This window comes from Apodemus sylvaticus, chromosome 13, assembly GCF_947179515.1.
Source record: "Apodemus sylvaticus chromosome 13, mApoSyl1.1, whole genome shotgun sequence".
NCBI classification, from domain to species: Eukaryota; Metazoa; Chordata; class Mammalia; order Rodentia; family Muridae; genus Apodemus; species Apodemus sylvaticus.
The window spans coordinates 12,197,615-12,218,438 of record NC_067484.1 but is presented as its reverse complement, the minus strand read 5'-3'; the positions used below and the strand labels follow the sequence as shown (position 1 = coordinate 12,218,438).

At 39.3% G+C, this 20,824-nt stretch overlaps 1 protein-coding gene across 3 annotated transcripts in view; it reads right to left on the bottom strand.

Annotated features, from left to right (window-relative positions):
* Znf407 (zinc finger protein 407) overlaps nt 1-20,824 on the bottom strand; it is a 395,230-nt gene that overhangs the window by 218,962 nt on the left and 155,444 nt on the right. For all 3 annotated transcript variants that reach the window (XM_052201475.1, XM_052201476.1, XM_052201474.1), the window contains exon 4: nt 17,181-17,255. In XM_052201475.1, the coding sequence (XP_052057435.1) occupies nt 17,181-17,255 (75 nt within the window). The remainder of the gene's footprint in view (nt 1-17,180; nt 17,256-20,824) is intronic.

Genomic DNA, 20,824 nt, shown 5'->3' with positions numbered 1-20,824 from the left:
TATCAAATCCTCCTCTCTTGGTTCAGGGAACTCAGAATGCTTTTCTTAAAACAAACATAAAATTATATTATAAATTATCTACATTTTACATTTAATATCCAAAATTTTAAACTCATTTATTAAAAGAAAAAGTCTGAAGCTATGTTCACTTCTAAAAAATATAAAGGGTTCCCTGATAGTACAAAAGTATATAACAAGCTGCGTAGGGAAAATATAAAGTCACAGACATTTGCCAAAGAATGGACCTTTAAAAGCCACCTATAGGATGCAATGTCACTCATAAAAGGTAGTAAGGACTGTTAAAAGCTTACAGGCTCTTTGTTGAGATGTAAATAGTCTACATGATGATCCTGTGAAGTAAACCAGTAAAAAAGAAAAATACAACACCCAAGTTCTGTGGTCCCTTGAGGGCATCTTTACTTCTAGTCATTAAACCAAAATCCAGTGATGGAGCTGACTAAACGCATGCAAGAACCCCTGACACAATGCCCTGGACACTGGAAGCAGCCAGGCTAACAGAGTTCTGTGCTGCCCAACCACTGTCAGCAGGAGCAGAACAGAGGAAGAACCGTAATAAGTCTAGGAGAGCACCCAACAGTAAGCAAGGCAAACCCAGAGAAACCAGGATGCTAATTCTGACTGAAAGCCATTCAAGTCAGAAGTCATGGTTGGATTAGAATGTCTTAAAAGACAGAGCTGATTAAGTTAATGGGCAAAGATGTTGCAAAGAAATTGCTGGGGCAATTTCTAACAGATAGGGGAGCCATGCAAAGGTGTCTGGAGACAGGTGCACAGTTTGTTCCCTGAGCCATCCTCTCCTCCACAATGACAACGGGTTCAGAGGTGTCTAAGAGCTGCTCCATTCTACAGAGTTGACAGTTCCAGCATCAAAATACAAAGAGAGAAAGGAAAATCTTCCTGAAATGCTGAGCTCAAGAATGTCCCATCTCAGATAATCCATGGCTGCAAAGCTATGCTTCAGTTAAAGGTTTGGGTTTTGCTTGTTTGTTTTTCTCATATATGTAAAGGAAAAGAAGTTAAATTAGTTTTAAAAAAATCAAAACATTATGGTGAGAGTTTTCAAGATGGCTCAATTAGTAAAACTATTCAAAGTATTGCAAGTATGAAAAGTTGAATTTCTATCTGAAAACCAAGGCAGAAAGCTGAAACTAGCCAAGCTACTCTTTAACCCAAGGACTGGGAACAGAGACCTGGGCCCCAGGGGCTACCCAGCCAGGTTAATAGTGAGTGAGCTGGCTCCAGGTTCACTAAGAGACAAAAATAGAGAGTGGCTGAGAAACAAAAACTAATATCAGCAATCAGCCTCTGGCTTCTGCAAGCATATGCATATACTACACACTACAGCACACACAAGCACACGCACAGAAATATGCACATGAACACCACGCGCAAACACACATACCACAACAAAATGTATGCTTTTATATCTTATTCCCTCTAGTGAAAAATTATCTTTATCTTAAAAACTGAATTCCCATTTTTGTGATACAATATGAAAAGGCAAAATTATTTTGGGAATCACAATCAGTCAAGTGTATGCCACAGAAGACTAAAATGCTCAAAATACATTTTTAAATGCTGGGCATGGAGCCGGGAGATCTCATGCTAATCTTACTGAGGCTCTGAATTTGTTTCCTTACAAGCACAAGGGCAGCTCACAACTGTCAGGAACTCCTGCACTTCTGACTCCCTCAGGTGGGAGCACACACATACACACATGCACATGCATATTCTCTCTCTCTCTCTCTCTCTCTCTCTCTCTCTCTCTCTCTCGCCCCCCCCACCCCTTTCCCTCTCTGGACCCCTCAAAAAGTTGGGCATGCTGGCCTCTCTTCTTAATACCTGCAATCAAGAGGTAGGACAGGTAAAACCCAGGTTCACTACACAGTCAAAATGGCCTACCTAGAGAGCTCTAGGCAACACTCAAAGTTTCAGAAAGAGGATTACTGCCATCTGAGGAGTAGTACTCTGGTCTCCACACAAGCACCAACACACACATTCACTTACCCATTCATACACATGCACCCACAAAACATACCTCACGTGTACACACACAACTACATAACCATATTTTCTAGAAGAAAAAAAATTAACTATAATTTTGTTATGCAGAAGTTGACCATCATCTAGTTACCAGAAGCAAACTGTAGAGTCAGTCATTACATAATTATAAATGTGAAGTAAGAAAAAATAGTGAACATCATCACCGACTGTGACAACAAAAGGGGAGAAATAGCCATTACAATTTACCTAATGGAAAATTTGAAGGCAAGATTGCTGTAAAAGGCCATCCTGGCACTCAAGAGAAGGAGGCAGGAGGAACCCCAAGCTCTAGGCCAGCCAAGGCTACAAAGGAAGACTGTTTCAAAAATATCAAAGATATGAATTTGATGTTATTCTTTCTATTTCTGTAATAATGTCACAGAAATATGAGGAGTAAAATTAACTGTAAAGAGGACCACGTACAACAGTAGAGATGCAGGGTGAGCAGGGCTGACAAAGGAGGAGCTGCAGGCAGGCAGGCTGCACAGAAGGGCTAAGCTCTGACAGAGATGACTGACAGAAACAAGTGAAAGAGGGACTTTTAAAATAAATGATGTTGAATACCCAATAATGGAACGAACGCCAATATTGTTTCTCATTCCTTAAAAAAATCAGTTGTAGCCAGATCATGAACTTAGCTTGGCTCTTCACTTCAGTACTATGAAGACAGGTACAAGAAAATCTGAAGATCTGCGCACAGGTAATGGATTTTAGGCTGAAACCAGAACTACAAACAGGACTGAATCACACAGAAAAATTTCAGTTCAGGGCAACAAGAAACTGAAACAAAAACAATAAAACAAAATGAAAACCTCAGTGAGATCCAGCCTCATGGAACGTGAGATTCATAGCTAGAAAAGCGAAAAATTCAAAAGTCAGCAACAAAATAGTAAGAGATCCGGACAATAAATGGTGGTTGTATTCCATAAACACTTCAAATGAGAAGTACAAATGAGAAGAAAGAATGCCGAATACTTCCCCATACCAGAAACAAACAGAGCCCGGACTCAGATTCAGCTCACCTCCTTGGAAGGGCTATGATTCAGAAATCAGCTATGCTGGGACTGGGTGGTCCAAGCACTGCAGTAAGAAAAGAAACTAACTCAGTCATTACGAAAATCAGTACGAAGGTCCTGAAAAAAAAAGGAAAAAATGGCCCTATGGAGCTGGAGCCGAGATTCCCAAATTAACAGCAATGATACATGGTGGCTCACAGCATAGATTCCAGCAGATACAATGCAACATTTTAATCCTGGGCAACATGGACAAGGGACACATGCATACATGCAGGTAAACCATTCACACATAAATAAACTGTGCAGAAGTCTAAAAATCTAACAAAACAAACAATAAACCAAAACCTAAAAAACAAACAAACAAACAAACAAAAAACCTCTCAAAACTAAAAGCAAAGCAGGCTAAGGCAGCACAGCCATGCGAAGATGAAGAGAATGTGGGGCACACATATAACAGAGGGGTAGTCAATCAGAAACAAGAGCGAATGCCATGTGTGGAAAACTAGAGACAATATAACCAGACGTCATTGCCGTAAATAAAATGGGTCACTCCCAAAAACAGAAATGCTTTTGGAAGGGGACAGTAAGGGAGATAAGAGAGTGGACTAGGGGTAACCATGACTAAACTGTTTCTGTGTGTGTGTGTGTGTGTGTGTACACGTGCGCGCAATAAAATTCTTTACTTTAAATGATATATGCTAATAAAATTTGAATTCATAAAAATAAAAGAATACAACAACAGAAATAATTTTAAATTAAATCCATTCTATGTATTTTACATCGAATCTATGAATCCACTAGAACCCTGACTCTCTGCTCTGGCACCTCCTTAGAAAGCAGAGGAGAATAGCAGATATTATTTAGACCTTAGCAAATGGAAACTTCTTCAATCACTTTATCTAGAAGCAATTATTTTTAAAATTATGAAACATTATACCTATACACTGTCTTGTAACTTTTAAATAAGACTTACATTAATGTCATGTCATAACCGTCCACAAGACAAGCAGGAGTGCGTCACAGGACCCCACTCCTGAAGATCAGCACACTGTGTTAACTCATCAGGAAATACACAGTACAAATGACATGATACATACTAGCTTACAGAGCATTTTCATGCAATATTTGCAAGTTACAAATTAGACTAAGTCTAATTTGAAGAATGGAGAAAAAAAATGTCATTCCCTCCAAGTGAATCATCTAGTTTGGAGCCAATAAACATGGCATTTTGGAAGAAAATAACAGAGAATGTTCTCGGAAGCACATTAGCCTCCAAAGCAGTAACAAATGATTACTCAGAAAGTAAATTTAGGAAAAGATTTACAGATTCTAACTCTTGAATCCAGCCTTGAAGACAATAAAGGATGGCTCTCAATATGACGTTGATGGACAATGTTAACACAGCTGGCCAGGAAGGCATTCTATCTCACTGACTTCCTATCTATACTGAGCTTAGAACCCGATACAGTATCTTAGCTGCCACTGTCCACTCAAACAAACAAACAAACAAACTCAATTCAATTAAAACCTATGGCAAAGGATATAAAGAGGTATCCCTGGAAAACATTTTTATAGCCTTACAAGCAGCTAGAAATACTTCTATGTAAACTTTATGTTAATTCACATGAAATTAATATTTGACTTTCACCCTATTAAATATTGATTCTGTATAATGCAACCTGAGTAAGTTTTAGCATCTAATAACTACCAAGCAATGCTATGCTTTTTCAGGAATGGAGGAAGGGTCAGCTGAAATGAGGGGTGCTTTGCAGAACCCTAGGATAGCCACCTGATTAAAGTCTCATATAGAACACTAACCGCACTGACTGTTCTTCACATGGGAGAGAACACTCCACTAAGGAGCACTGAATCCCTTCATCCTAACCACACAAGTTGTTCTACTAACAAGAATTGGAATGGAAAGCTGCTGTTTTTTTTTTTTTTTTTTTTAATTTGTGTAAGCACTTCATTTTTCCATCATAGCACTGCAGAGTAAGAAAAGAAAATAACAGTTGCTCATTGGTTCAAAGGGATGGCCAAAGTGCTTTGATAAAAATTTAAAAAAAAAGTTACTACCAAAAATTGTTTCCTGAGTATTCCTTGGGAAATGTCAATTTGGACGTTTATATCAACTTCCAAGTAACTGACTATTAAGTTCTCTCCCAAAAAGTCAGTGCTCTGTGGTAAATTCCATCAAAGCTGACCCCTCCTTATAAGTGAAGGCTGCAATAAACATCCATGCTTTTGTTGTCCTTAATCCTGTCAGTGACTAGAAATGAAGGAGTTTAAGGTGATTTAGCCAGAGTCCAGCTGTATAACCAGTGTTCTAAAGGGAAATTAAATAAAATTAAAAGGAGACAATGGCGAAAAAAAAGTGAGATGCTAGTTGGCAGGAAATACCTGTTCTTTAAAGTTACAATCAGCTGATATCTTTACACCCTCATGCTGAGGACAGTATTAGCCTACGCAACACCATGAAAAACGCCTAAGTTGTCCAATTAAACAATCTATTTCATATACAAAACCACAGGAACAAATAAAAGAACATTTGCCAGTCTCTACTGCAGAGTAAGATGGAAGACAATGTAAGACCAGTCAGATGCGGTGTTGTAGATCTCCAGATTACTAAATCATGTATCTCTGCCCTGACAATTCAATAACGGAGTGCAGAGCAGCATAGTTCGCATCTCAATGTGATAACTTTTGGCCTTCTTTATAGGGAGAAGAAGGTGATGGGAAAGAGGACATTCTAGCCTAAAACATAAACACAAACAAGAATATAAACACACATGTGCATCCTTCATCTCCAGTGCTCCAGGAAACGTGATAAAAAAAAATACCAACTACAGAAGGAGTAGAGAGAGAGGGTGCAGCAAGACAGGGACCATGATCATATACACGATAAAAGCGACAACAAGTAAATGTGAAATGTTGGGTGGGCAGCTTAGAGAGGCAAGAAGGTAGAAGAAAGAATTTCTGAAAAATACTACTGATGACTGAAAAGGATTATTTGCAAATAGAATCTGCAACACAATAAAAGTCATATTAAAAGAGAATTACATGCAAAAGACCAGGAAGTAGATGGAGTCAACAGAGGCAATCCCGGGTAGTGGCAACCCACCTGCCAGACATCTTTCCTTAAGACCTCACTCTGTCAAAAGAGGTCTTAGCTGGGCTGGCTTCCTCTACACAGAGAGTGAATGTACAGACACAGCAGCATCCAAGGTCTTCTTTGCTAGGATCAAACCCAGTCGCCCATTCTTTTTTTTTTTTTCAAAGATTTATTTATTTTTATTTATATGAGTACACTGTAGCTGTGTCCAGACACATACCAGAAGAGTATATTAAACCCCATTACAGATGGTGGTGAGCCACCATGTTGTTGCTAGGAATTGAACTCGGAGACTTCTGGAAGAACAGTCAGTGCTGTTAACCATGAGCCATCTCTACAGCCTGAGTCTCCCATTCTTGACCTCACATTTGAACCCTCACCCATCCAACTGAAATATTTTCCCTGCTAAGCATCTGCTAAAACATCTGTAATCTTAAGAATATTCCTTTGCTTTCCTCTCTAAGCCATTGCCAAGGTCCCTGGGCTGCTCCTAGCTCCTAGAACAAGAGGAGAATAAACTGCCCGATACACATGCCAGACAGCTACAATGCACTTTAAGGTTCACTAGGGCCTTCTTCAAACCCAAGCCTAAGACACTCTCCCTGGAATAGTATACTTTTTACTGCCAACAGAGGCACCTCTTTACTAGTATGTTTTGTCTCTCTAGTCTTTAACTCTGTCCATCTATCCCAAAAAGCAAGCTTCACAGGAACAGATGAGGAGCTGTCATCTCTAAACAATGCACATTACTGAGTGCTTGGGGGAAAGATCTTAAATGTATCAGAAGACTAACTATAGACATCTCATGACTAAGACAATGAGGAGTCTTTTAAAGCAGTGTGGTTGTTAGAATGGGAATGGCTCTCAGAGACTCATGTGTTTGAATGTTTGTCCATAGGGAATGGCACCATTAGGAGGTGTGGCCATGTTAGCGTAGGCATGGCCTTGTTGGAGAAAATGTGTCACTGTGGAGGCTGGCTTTGAGGTCATATATGCTCAAACAGTGTCTATTGTGGTACAGTGATCTGCTGCCTGTGGATCAAGATGTAGAACTCTCAGCTCCTTCTCCAGCGCCATGTCAGCCTACACACTGCCATACTTCCCACCATGATTATACTGGACTAAACCTCTGAAACTGTAAGCCAGACCCAATGAAATGTTTTCCTTTGTTAGAGTTGCTGTGGTTGTGGTGACTCTTCACAGCAATAAACTAAGGCAAATAGCAAATATATTACTAACACAGGCTTACAAAAACAGAAGAGACAAATGGGCAAACAGAGCAAGAAGGCACCTGGCCTTCATTTCTTTGTATTGACCCTAAATGAAGGCTGTTCATGAAACAGTGACGGAAACCGAGGAGGAATCTGGACATCTGGGGCAACAAGCAGCCTGATCAAGCGCATGCACCTCCCCATGTGTCAGTCTAGCGTCTGCAGTAGGGGTGAGAAAGCTCCCAGACTAGCAGTTGGACACAGCATATATTCCAGCCTCCTCCCTGCTACTCAGAGCATGTCTCTACTCCTCTTCCACGTAGGAACTAACATCTCACTAAAACCCACCCTTTTTTGACTATTCAATGTTTTTAAATTCTTAAGAAACAAAGCAACTTTGAGTTTGTGGGAACAAAAAAGTCTTGATCACTCTCAGAAGGATACCAACATTTGTATATTATAACAAGACATACTAAAGAAGAAGAATTTCTGATACACTGAGGGGAAATAGACATACTACCCTTTCTTGATAGTAAGTACACACCTATCAACTAGACAGAAATCTTAAAAGCAAGACTTTTCTAAAATACGAGGAAAGTCTGCAAAATACAATGAGTGAAACAGTGTCTTAAAGTGTGCAAAAGGTTTCATTTGATATGGAAAGAACATTTCCTAAAAGTATCTAATAATAGGGTTGTATAGTGCTCAAGAGAGAGACATAAAACAAAGGGGCTAAAGATACATGAACTTGTAGGAAAGTATTGACTTAACTTTAAAAGTTCCTGTTGCAATCCTACTCCTGAATTATGAGGGCTTTGATTTATGTGAGCTTGTTAAAATACATCACTCACATAAAATGGGACTTCCTCATGAAAAGAGAAAAAAATGAAACTGGAAATAACTGTAGTAAATAAATTGTGCTCCCTGAAGTCCTTCCACATGCTCAAGAAGGGTCACAGTTTAGGATCCCAGCTTCCCAGCAGTAAACAGAAAGAGGAAAACTCAATTACATACATGATTCGCTAGTACCCAAGTCTGAAACTACAAATCATTGCTGGGAAGCATAACTTCTGCTGAAATAAAGACAGAAAAGGAATCACTTTCCTGAATCTTACAGACACAATATGACATTTTACAGAACAGCCCAAACACTAAATTAACACCAAAATTGAGTTTCATGCTATTTCTAGGAACTTTCTAAAACATAAGTCATCATCATAATAATTACAATGTAAAAAAAATCAATATAAGGGACAAAAAATAAAAACAGTATAGAAAACAACTTAAGAAATGAATAGGGCGGGGAATAGCATGATGGCACACATAGGTTGCAACAGCACACTGTGCTGAGGTAGGAGAATGTCAAACTCAAGGCCAACCTTGAGCTATCTATATGACAAGAGTGACCTCTGTAGAATCTACCCATGCTGCGCTACAGATATTTGTGTTGACATTCACCTAGGAGACTTAAAAGTAGACAACAGTGAAAAGCCTACCTGCAGCAGTACACTGGCAAAAACAAAGAATGTCCAAGTGACCACCATAGCGTAGAGCTAAGCCCCAACTTTGGTAGGGTGACATTGATGGGAACTGGGTATCTCTATCCATATGCACATAAGCAAACTACTGACTAACGCAATTAAAATGCAGAGTGCCATCTTCCATAGATAACATTTTCTTTGGATGAACAATGTGGCTTTTATTATCCTGAGAAATGATTCACTAGCCTTCCTTTGAATTCAAACCTCCTTTTTCACAGAAACAGTCATACCACCACAGACTGTTATTTTGCTCTGACTGTCCAGCGATGAGGTATACACAGGAGGGAGGCCAGGGAACCTGGACATATGTGCATGAGCTGTGAGTCAGCTAACTGACTCACTAGAGTAAGCGAGACTGAGGAGGAGTCAAGTGAGCCCCAAGAGAGGCGAGCCTTCTCTAAACAGTATTAATGCAGACATTAATCCATACGTGTTGTCTTTCTCCTTAATTAACTTGTGTGGGTTTTTCTTTTTTTTGTTTAGGGGGTTATTTTTTTGTTTTGTTTTGTGTTGTTTGTTCTTTAAGAAAACACTGATTGCAAAAAAGGCAAAACACAAAAATCAAAGCAAGAACTCAGATAAGTACAGGGAGTGATGACAGGAAGAGGAAGTCCTGAAAGGCAGGAATCTGAGGAGCCCTGTGGTGCTGCATCCACAGTGACAGCAGAAGGGACCGGAAGAACTAGAATAAACATATAAGAACCCCCATCTACATAACTATGAGCACCTCCCACAGCCTTCAAAGGAAACAGTTTGTACACTATATTTACTATTGAGTGATTTTGGAGAAAACTTACCTTCTAAAAAAGACAATTAGTGTGCATTAGGTGAAGCCAGGCGGGCAGCAGCCACGTTGCTCTGGCACTCACGTTTCCACTCACGTATACAGCACTCCTAAACAGCCCAAGGGGCCACAAGAACCTCTTCAGTGACCACAAAAACCATGGGAACATCATGTCCACATGAGCTTTTGTTTTGGATGGTATCATGATGTTTCATGAAAAAATAATGGTACAACAAGAAATGCAAAATTACACTATATTTGCATGGGAACTTTTTAAAGTTCCTAAGGTAGCCACCTCAAATCCTCACAAGTGTCATACCCCACACCTCAAACCTTCCCCAGGTCATAACAAACATCTCCACACACCCTGCCTCCCCAGGTCATAATCTATATTCCAAACACCCAGGTTATCTCTGACACTCAAGCCCTCCAAAGTACCATGCCCCACATCCAAGCCTCACAGTGCCCTAACACACAACCCTCACAGTGCCCTGTCCCACACACAACCCTCACAGTGCCCTGTCCCACACACAACCCTCATAGTACCCTGTCTCACACATAACCATCACAGTGCCCTGTCCCACACACAACCCTCACAGTGCCCTGTCTCACACCCAACTCTCACAGTGCCCTGTCCCACACACAACCCTCACAGTACCCTGTCTCACACCCAGCCCTCACATTGCCCTGTCTCACACCCAACCCTCACAGTGCCTTGTCTCATACTACAGCTTTCAAGCAAACTGGGTGAACCAGCAGGAGTGCAGTTTCTGTCTCTCTTGTCACTTGGTAGCAATGACAAGTCAGAGTTTGCTAAACAAAGTACTGAAGCTAGATATGGAGTCAGAGAGACCCACTAACTCCCGCCCAAAGAAAACCAGGCTACGGCTATTTCTGATAGCTGCCCCCCAGAATGAGACTATGAGGTCCTATTGCTGAAATATCATATATTATGGTTATAAAGCTTAATGAAATCAAGCTTGAATTATGTTTTGTTCCTGCTGTCAGCTTCCATAGTGCTGGAAGTGATGAAAAAGTTGTCAGAGGCGTACTCCGTGCTGGACCAGGCAAGTTACAATACACACCTGCAAGACTTAGCCTTAGCTACAGCTACAGCACACATGCACTAAGATTAGGCATCAAACCTCTTTTGGTTTGGATTGATACATGCGTAAGCAGACCCAATTCATGCCTAACTCATTAAACCTGAGGAAAAGCGCCCAGAAGCGGTCAGGCCTTCGGAGAGACCCTGGCACTGCTGCTTTGCTGCATCAACATGCTGTGCAACTGTGTTCTAAACATCCGCTCTCATAGATCAGTATGCACATGCTTGGTGAAGCTTCTCTTCAATCAGCAGTGCACATGGCGACTCAGACACGGTGAAGTGCTGGGATACCTGCGTGCTCACACCCACACAGGGCACTGAGTGCTCACATCCACACAGGGCACTGGGAGCTCACACCCACACAGGGCACTCTGCATGTTCACACCCACACAGGGCACTGCATGTTCACACCCACACAGGGCACTGCATGTTCACACCCACACAGGTCACTGCGTGATCACATCCACACAGGGCACTGCACAAGGATCAAGAAACATGATAGAAGGGGGGGGGGGGCGGGAGAGAGTACAAACAAGATGGGAAACACTGTTGTGAAACAGAATCTTCTGGACACAAATATCTGCTGCAAGGCAAAAACTCACAGCAGCCATAGTCAATGTTTTAGTCAGGTTCTCTAAAGGACTATAATCAAGAAGATGAAGTATAAAGACAGACAGACAGACAGACAGACAGACAGACACACACACACACACACACACACACACACACACGGGGAAGCAGCAGAGAGAGAGATTGAGAGAGACAGAGAGAACACGCCTCCCCACATCAGAAATCTTTAAAATTCAGTACTTATTCCTTGGAGCTGGGTATCTCACTAGTCTGAATAGTCCTAGAACAACTGTCTCAGAGGCAGGCAGGCAGCAAGCAATGTGCCTACTCCACCCACAGGAGTAGGTGCTATCACAGTCTGAGTTGTTACAGATATTATTCAGTTGCCCTGAATGCTACTGGAGAGTTGTTATTCTCTATTCCACAACAAAAGCTTGAAAATGCTGGCTCTACTATAAGAAATGAGGCAGTGGGAGGAACAACAGCAACAGCAGCCACAGCAGCCACAGCAGCAGCCACAGCAATAGTCACAGCAGCAGCCACAGCAACAGCGGCCACAGCAATAGTCACAGCAGCAACAGCAACAGCGGCCACAGCAGCCATAGCAGCAGCCACAGCAGTCACAGCAAGAGTCACAACAATAGTCACAGCAGCCACAGCAACAGCCACAGCAATAGTCACAGCAGCAACAGCAACAGCGGCCACAGAAGCCATAGCAGCAGCCACAGCAGTCACAGCAACAGTCACAACAATAGTCACAGCAGCAACAGCAACAGCAGCCACAGCAGTCACAGCAACAGTCACAGCAACAGTCACAGCAGCCACAGCAACAGCAGCCACAGCAGCAGTCACAGCAACAGTCATAGCAGCAACAGCAACAGTGGCCACAGCAGCCACAGCAGCCACAGCAGCAGCCACAGCAATAGACACAACAGCAACAGCAACAGCAGCCACAGCAGCAGCCACAGCAATAGTCACAGCAGCAACAGCAGCCATAGCAGCAGCCACAGCGGCTGCAGCAGCAGCCACAGAAGGCTACAGAAGCAGCCACAGCAGGCTGCAGAAGCAGCCACAGCAGCAGCCACAGCAGCAGCAGCAACAGCAGCAACCCAACAGATCTCCTGAGCAGTGGGAGGAGAGGCAAACTGAGAAAACCTCAGGGTGAAATGAACAGGGGCTCCTGAGCCCATCACTCCCTGAAGCGTTACTGACACTTAAAGGTTGCTGGAAGAGAGGATACCAACTAGTAAGTTGCCTGTGATCTAGGAAAGTAAAGATCTAGAAAAGTAAAGGCCTAGGAAAGTAAAGACCTAGGAAAGTAAAAACCTAGGAAAGTAAAGACCTAGAAAAGTAAAGATCTAGGAAAGTAAAGATCTAGAAAAGTAAAGATCTAGGACAGTAAAGAACTAGGACAGTAAAGATCTAGAAAAGTAAAGATCTAGGACAGTAAAGAACTAGGACAGTAAAGATCTAGAAAAGTAAAGATCTAGGACAGTAAAAAACTAGGAATGTAAAGATCTAGAAAAGTAAAGATCTAGGACAGTAAAAACATAGGAATGTAAAGATCTAGGACAGTAAAGATCTAGGACAGTAAAAAACTAGGAATGTAAAGATCTAGGACAGTAAAGATCTAGGACAGTAAAGAACTAGGAAAGTAAAGATCTAGAAAGTAAAGATATAGGACAGTAAAGACCTAGGAATGTAAAGATCTAGAAAAGTAAAGATCTAGGACAGTAAAGAACTAGGAAAGTAAAGATCTAGAAAAGTAAAGATCTAGGACAGTAAAGAACTAGGAAACGAAAGATCTAGGAAAGTAAAGATCTAGGACAGTAAAGACCTAGGAATGTAAAGATCTAGAAAAGTAAAGATCTACGACAGTAAGACCTAGGAATGTAAAGACCTAGGACAGTAAAGATCGAGGACAGTAAAGATCTAGAAAAGTAAAGATCTAGGACAGTAAAGCCTAAACAGAAACGACACACATCGGTGCTAACATCTTCCAAGCAGGGCTTCACTGAGACAGGAACAGACTGTGATGTAGATACTCATTTTCAAATTGCAGGTGCATTTCCTCTGGCAAAATCATTTAGCAAGTCTGGTATATATTAAAATCCTTTGCCATAAGCATTCTAGAAAGGTCCTATGAGCAAAGATATTTCCTAATGGTACCAAACCCCACCCCTACCCCACCCCACCCCACGCCAGCCCCCCCACACACACAGTCTAACTCTCTCACACTCTGTCTCTCACTATCTAACTCTCTCATACTCTCTGTCTCTCCCTCACATACACTATATAATTCTATCAAACTCTTGTCCTCTGTCTGTTTCTCCCTCTCACTATTTAATTCTCATACTCTATCTCTGTCTCTCTCTCTCACACACACACACTATCTCTCTGTCTCACACAATATCTCTCACACTCTGTCTCTCACACACACAAACTATCTAATTCTTTCACACTCTGTCTCTCCCTCTCACTACCTAACTCTCACACTGTCTCTCTGTCTGTCTCTCTATCTCTGTCTCACTCTCTCTTACTCTCTCTCTCTCTCTCTCTCTCTCTCTCTCTCTCTCTCTCTCTCTCTCTCTCTCTCACTTTCACACACACACACACACACACACACATTCAGAGGCATAAAAGAATCAAAGTGGATGGAAATCGGAAGCAAAGTGCTCCCCTCCTCTCTTCTCCACTGTTCAAAGCTGGCTGATTGTAAGCACTATACCACACAGACATTAGCACTCAATGACACACAAACCTGATAATCATAGAAAACACAATTAATATGGTTGAACTCATTGCTCATTGTTATAAATGTAGAAAAGGATGTTCAAGATTATTATGAGCAAAATCAAGGTGTTATAAAGACATTTTTATTCACATCTGTAACAGATACTCATTTAAAATAAAAAAATATTTAGAATGTACTTACAACTTAATTGGAGTTTATTACTTAACGCTACATTTAAGTTTATTACTTAAAAATACAGTCACTGGATATGACAACATTCAGTTACTTGTACGTAGTGTAAAATATCTCGCAACTGCAATGTTACATTACCTTAAGGTGAACTGAAGAAAATTCAGGTTAAAAAAATTGATTCTTGCAAAAGCTATCATCATTTCAAGTATTCATAAGGTCTCAAAAACCACTGTGAAATTTAGGGTTATTTCTTAAAGTGCCAATTATGCTGACAAACTTTATTCCTTCACCAAACTTTATAGTAGAGGGGTGTGACTTTGTTTTTAATAAATTATCATTTTGCATATATCACTCAAAGCATAAGGCCAAAATACTTACAAAATGCACTATTAATTTATTTGTCATGTTCTATTTAGCTAACTTTTGTTACATTTTATAATATAATAAATATATTATATTTAATGCAAGGCATTATAGAGTAGAATCAAATTCCGAACATGAAAAAGAAACTGATTATATTGTCCTAGAAAAATTAAAATATAGCAAACTTGCAAAATTATGGCCAAAACATCAGTGGTTTAAATAGGTGAGAAAAAGCTTTAATGGAATTGAGGCACATTGTTCCAAAAGAGAAGGTAAATCAAACCCACCATTTCCATGATGCTTATAAAGTCACCAACGCAAAGAGGATGAGCCTTTATAAGTGTAAAATAGATTACATTTATAAACTCTGGTTTCCTCCAACCACAGATGGGCAATAAAAAAATGCATCTATAGCTAACTCAATGAATTCTGATTAATCGTTCTACACAATAATGCCAGAAAAAAATGGCATCACAAACATCTGAATTAAAGAATTTTTAACAGCAAGAAAAATTCAAAAATATCTACTGTAGATGAATGCTTTCACTAGAAATACTAGTGTACCCATCCAGATAATCTATCAGCATTTTCACAATACTTGGCAAGGCTAGAATAAGGTGCAAAAGCATGTCAGTGTCTCACAGGAGAGGAAGTCATGTGATCTTTCTGTTATGGGATGATCTGAAATGTTCTGCAGTAGGCAATCTATTTAAATTTTGGTCACCAACCTATGGCAACACTGAGAGGTGGTGGGAGGGATAAGAGGCAGGACCTATTGGGATAAATACACACACACAAACATACACACACACAATATATATAACATATATGTATGATATATATATATAAAATATCAGTAGAGATGGGTAACTGGGAAGCGAGCCTGATTCTGAAGCCTCAGGGTGGCACACCTCCTCCACCCAGGCCAAATCTCCCAGTCCTTCCTAAGCCATTCTACTAACTTGGAACCAAGTATTCAAGCATCTGGGCCTGTGAAGGCTACTCTCATTGAACCACTATATCTCTGTAGCTTTATTTACCTGCAGAGTTAAAGGATCAGAAAGTACCTATAAATCACAGAAAAAGTAAATAGAAAAACAAAACAGTAAATTCATGACTTTCAAAGTCATGGTATCTTATATGAAAAGTATGATTTTATTGAAGGTGTTAGCATGATAAACAAATATATGTGTAAATAAAGATTAGTAATTTATATGTGTGACTTTGATGTGACAGAGAAAATAAGAACACTTACAAATTCTATCAATTCTTATTTTATCTTATAGCTATAAAATTAAAATTCTAATGTACTGCTTAAGAAGCTTAAGAGTAATTGAGATTACTCATGTGAAACCAAGAGGAATATATGTATAACATGTATGTAACACACTTGTTAACTGAATATATGTGGGCCAAAAATAAGTTCAATGTGACAAAAAATATGAGAAATTAAAGGTTAGATACAAAGGAAGCACACACAATATGACAAACTATTTGAACTTAACAATAGTTTTTACCACACTCTAATGCTAAGGAAATTAAGACTTCAGAAAAATAATCTAGTTGAAATACTAATAAACAAAACATGAGAATATTTTTATTTTGAAAGAGCCATAAATGTTTTAGCTATTTCTAAAAAGGTTGAGGCCTAGGTACTGTTTGATAGATCACTTCAGAATTGTCAAAACATCATGAATGACACCCAGATGAGGGTAGAAATCTAGAATATTTTTTCTCTCGGGAGTCTGGAGGGAGGCTGGAAGCCTAGCTTCAACTGCAGGAGCTGAGAGCAAGTCTCCAGCTAAGGGAGTGCAGTTTTCAAAGCTTAAAAGTTGTGAGAAGTAGCCATGTTCGTGTGGTAGCTGACACTGCTAGAAATCAGGTCACTTAAAACAATTAAGTCTAAATGATTAAGTTAATTATTATATACCACCAAGGAAACCTGGCAGTTGAAGGTACAATAATTGTACTGTTATTTTTCTAACATGGTACCTATAGTATCATCTGGAGAATGACACAAGGCAGCTGTTTGAATATCGGCAGGGTTTAAGTCATTAATAATAAATCAAAAACTGTTATTTTGAAACTTCAAAATAAAATTACACTAAAGACAAGATTTAATTGTTTCTCCCCTCAATATTTAGCTTTAAACATTTGTTTTAGAATGTGCTAAGGTGTTTACAGAGTTCATTTCCCTCTAATCTAATTTCTATAGTTTTGTTTCCATCAAAAATCTTGAATGTTTCCAGATTTGATTTTTAAAACAACAATATGTCATTACATTTTTCTGAAGAGCTGGCATGATAATGTTCAAGAAGGAAGCTACAAATTCAAGATAAACCAGTAACACAAATTTGAAAAGTTCTTTCAAACAAAACTGAAATGGTTAAAATAGGATAAATAATAGATAAATTCATTCCAAGTGAATTTTGGAATTCATTCCAAATCCATTTTGTATGGATACAAAATACATAAGAATAAAAATTACCTTTCTTTTGGGGTGCCAACTCCATGCTTGCCTAGTAGGTGAGTATTTAAGTGTTTCTTCATCACAAATGCAACCCTAAAAAACCAAAAGAAAGAAAATTAATTATAGAATTATATTTTGACACTTGGCTGGAAAATTGTAGAGGGCATTTCAGACTGTTTCTGGTACAATCACACACTAGCACAGTGAGAACATATTCATTAGGACAGTTCTCACACAGTGCTCGCTTCTGAGTTAAAGGCATTATCCTACTTGGAAGCAAAAGATACAAATGCCATCTAATTTGATGGGCTTCTTCTCTGTTAAGGAAAACTCGGTGTCCAAAAGAGCAAAATAATGACTGTGGTTCTTCAGTCACTGTCTCCACTGTCAGCTGGCAAGAAAGAAAAAAAGTACTCCGATATAATATACATGGCCCCATAGCCCATCTCACACTTCAATCATGAGATGTGCTCAAGAAAATATCATTTTATTATATATTTAAAGATTATAAAAAAGAAAATGAATAGTTGTATGAAGCTTCCTTAAAAACATGGTAGGGATTGAAAGAGAGATTATTTTGAAATGACATGAAGGCTTCCTGTATCTACACCATGTGCACAGACATATTCCATGTGGTTTTGTACAGAGATGTCAATATACATGAAACAGTATCACCTGACCGACTATCTTGACTCACACACACATCAAGAATAAGTACATGTGTGGAATGGAGAACACACATGCAGCACACACAGCACCAACCTTCCACATAGCATCACATCAATTATGCAACTCTTAAAGGCACCAGATTTCATTCTGAAACATTAGACAAAATGGCTAATTTGAAAAGTGGATAAAAAAATTTACTGTTGTAACTCAATAGTGTAAAGGGATTGCAAACATTTTTGTTAATTATGTATTACAGCTGTCCTTCATAAAGTTAATTACTAATAGCTGAAAGGCAACAGAATCTATTTGCATATGTACATGAAAGGCACGACACATGCAAAAATATGATTTTAATTAGCATTCTATGATATGAAAGGCTACAAATCAAATTGGCATGTTATAAGACTCTTAACATTAAACACTGAATTCATCTGGACATGTTTGCACAAACCGGCAATGTGAAGAATGGTGAGTAATACAGTCTCTCAGAGAGATTTGCAACTAAAAGCAAAAGCCAAAGAACCTCTAGAATCACACAATCTTCATTTTGAAAATATCACTTATTTGTTTATTTTCATGTAATACTGGGAAAGTTTGTAGGGAAAAATATATTTGCATTTTTAAATATTTTTTACTTAATTATTCAAATAAACTTGAATATACTGAAAACAGCACTCATTCTGTTTTACATAATAGGCAATAACAACTACGACAATAGATGCTTTACAGCCATGACTAGCTGGTCGCATCATCAATCATTATAATGGAAAGATAATAATCACACTTAAAGAATCAAACTGGGATAATATTAAGCGGTGAGTGAGACAACAACAGCATAAGATGTTCTGTATTTGTTTCTGCTTGATTGGGAAAGAATAAATAACATTTTTCATTTCCTGAAAAAAGAATACAGCAATAACAACAGTCCATTTAAGTCATAACTTTCCTACTGTCCTCCATTTTCCAATAATTAAAAAAACATAAAGCTAATAGCGAAGAGCAAAGGTTAAAAGCCCAAAGTTGCAAAGCACAGCTTATTCATGTGACCAAGTACAATTTAAGAGATTTGAACTCAGAAACCAGAGTGCAGTTTTTTAATAGAGAACCATTTATTAAATAGAAAGCTAAGGTTTAAAATAAAAAAAAATAAGGAAAAATGTTCTAATACACAAGAGAATATTCACAACAGGGATGAAAGTCTTACCCACACATTCTAAGTCTGTAAAACCTCAAGAAGCAATTTGTCACTCTTGGGAATATTGGAGAAAATAGAGAATGTGTGCAGTCTAAAACATGAGTTTATGTTCAATTGCAAAATATTTACTCATCCAACTTAACCTAAATGCCAATTCTTTATATTTGCCTCTTTAAAATATGACTAGTGTGATACTTTTGATATAACTGTGAGTGTATAAAAATACCCAGTTGACCAAAAAGAAAAGAACTGATACAAATACACTCCACTCACTGTATTAACAGACGATTGACTTAATACTTTAACATGTGTGTGTTGGCACATTATTTTAAAAATGTGATTACCTGACTGATTTTAACTGATTTGTCCATGATAAACCAGTCTGCCTCCACCTTGAGTTTAATAGTCATATTATAGTAAAGACAAGCTAGGTTCAATCCTGTTTATGACTCAATCTGTGTTTCTCAAGGAGTGTATTATGCCCCACCTGTACCTTACTGCAAATGGTTCTGTACTGCAGGTCCCAAGAAACTGAAGTCATGTCCTTGTTTCAAAAAGTTGTAACAACTACCTTGCAAGCCTATCTTTCTATCAAAAGATTGTTATAACTATCACCTTACAATCATTTCATTGTTTCAGGAGGTCAGTTTAACTAACTTAATAAGCTTATGTTCTACACATGGTATTCACTCACTGATAAGTGGATATTAGCTCAAAAGCTCTGAATACCCAAGATACAATTCACAGTCCACATGACACTCAAGAAGAAAAAAGACCAATGTGTGGGTGATCCTGTTCTTCTGAGAAGAAGAACAAAATACTCACAGGAGCAAATATGTAGATAAAGTGTAGAGCAGAGAGTTAAAGAAAGGCCATCCAGAGACTGTACCACCTGGAGATTCACCCCATATATAGTCACCAAACCCTGACACTGTTGTGGATGCCAAGAAATGCTTGCTGAAAGGAGCCTGGCATGGCTGTCTCCTGAGAGGCCCTGCCAGAGCCTTACAAATACACAGGCAGATGGTTATAGCCAATCACCGGACTGAGAGGAGGGTCCCCAATAGAGGAGTTAGAAAAAGGACTATAGAAACTGAAAGGGTTTGCAACCTCATAGGAAGAACAACAATATCAACCAACCAGACCCCCCCCCCCAGAGCTCCCATCAACCAAGGAGTACACATATTTCAGCTGCTTATGTAGCAGGGGATTGCCTAACCAGGCATCAATGGGAGGGGAGGTCTTGGTCCTATAAAGGCCTGATAGATGCTCTGATGTAGTGGCATTGAGGGCGAGGATGTTGGAGTGGGGTGGGTGAAGGAACACCCTCATAGAAGTAGGAGGGGGGAGGATGGGATAGGAGATATCTGGGAGAGAGATATTTGAAATGTAAATAAAGAATATATCCAAGCCAGGCAGTGGTGGCGCACACCTGTAATCCCAGCACTCTGGAAAGCCAGGGCTATACAGAGAAACCCTGTCTTGAAAAAACCAAATGGAAAAAAAACCAAAAAAACCAAAAAAAAAAAAAAAAAGAAAAAGAAAAAGAAAAGAATACATCCCCCCCCCCCCCAAATGCAATGAGGAAGTAAATTTGGGTATTTTGGATAGGGTGTGTATCTGATTTGATTTTATTTGTATATATGAAATAAAATAATACAATTATCAAAAAATTAAGCTTATGTTCTGTTTCTAGAACAGTGCCCATTTTGCCCAGCAAATCTCCTATTTGGAAACTCCTTATCCCTGAGCTACAAACCCTCTGCCTCCCATCCAGTGCTGACTCTTGAAGCCCGCC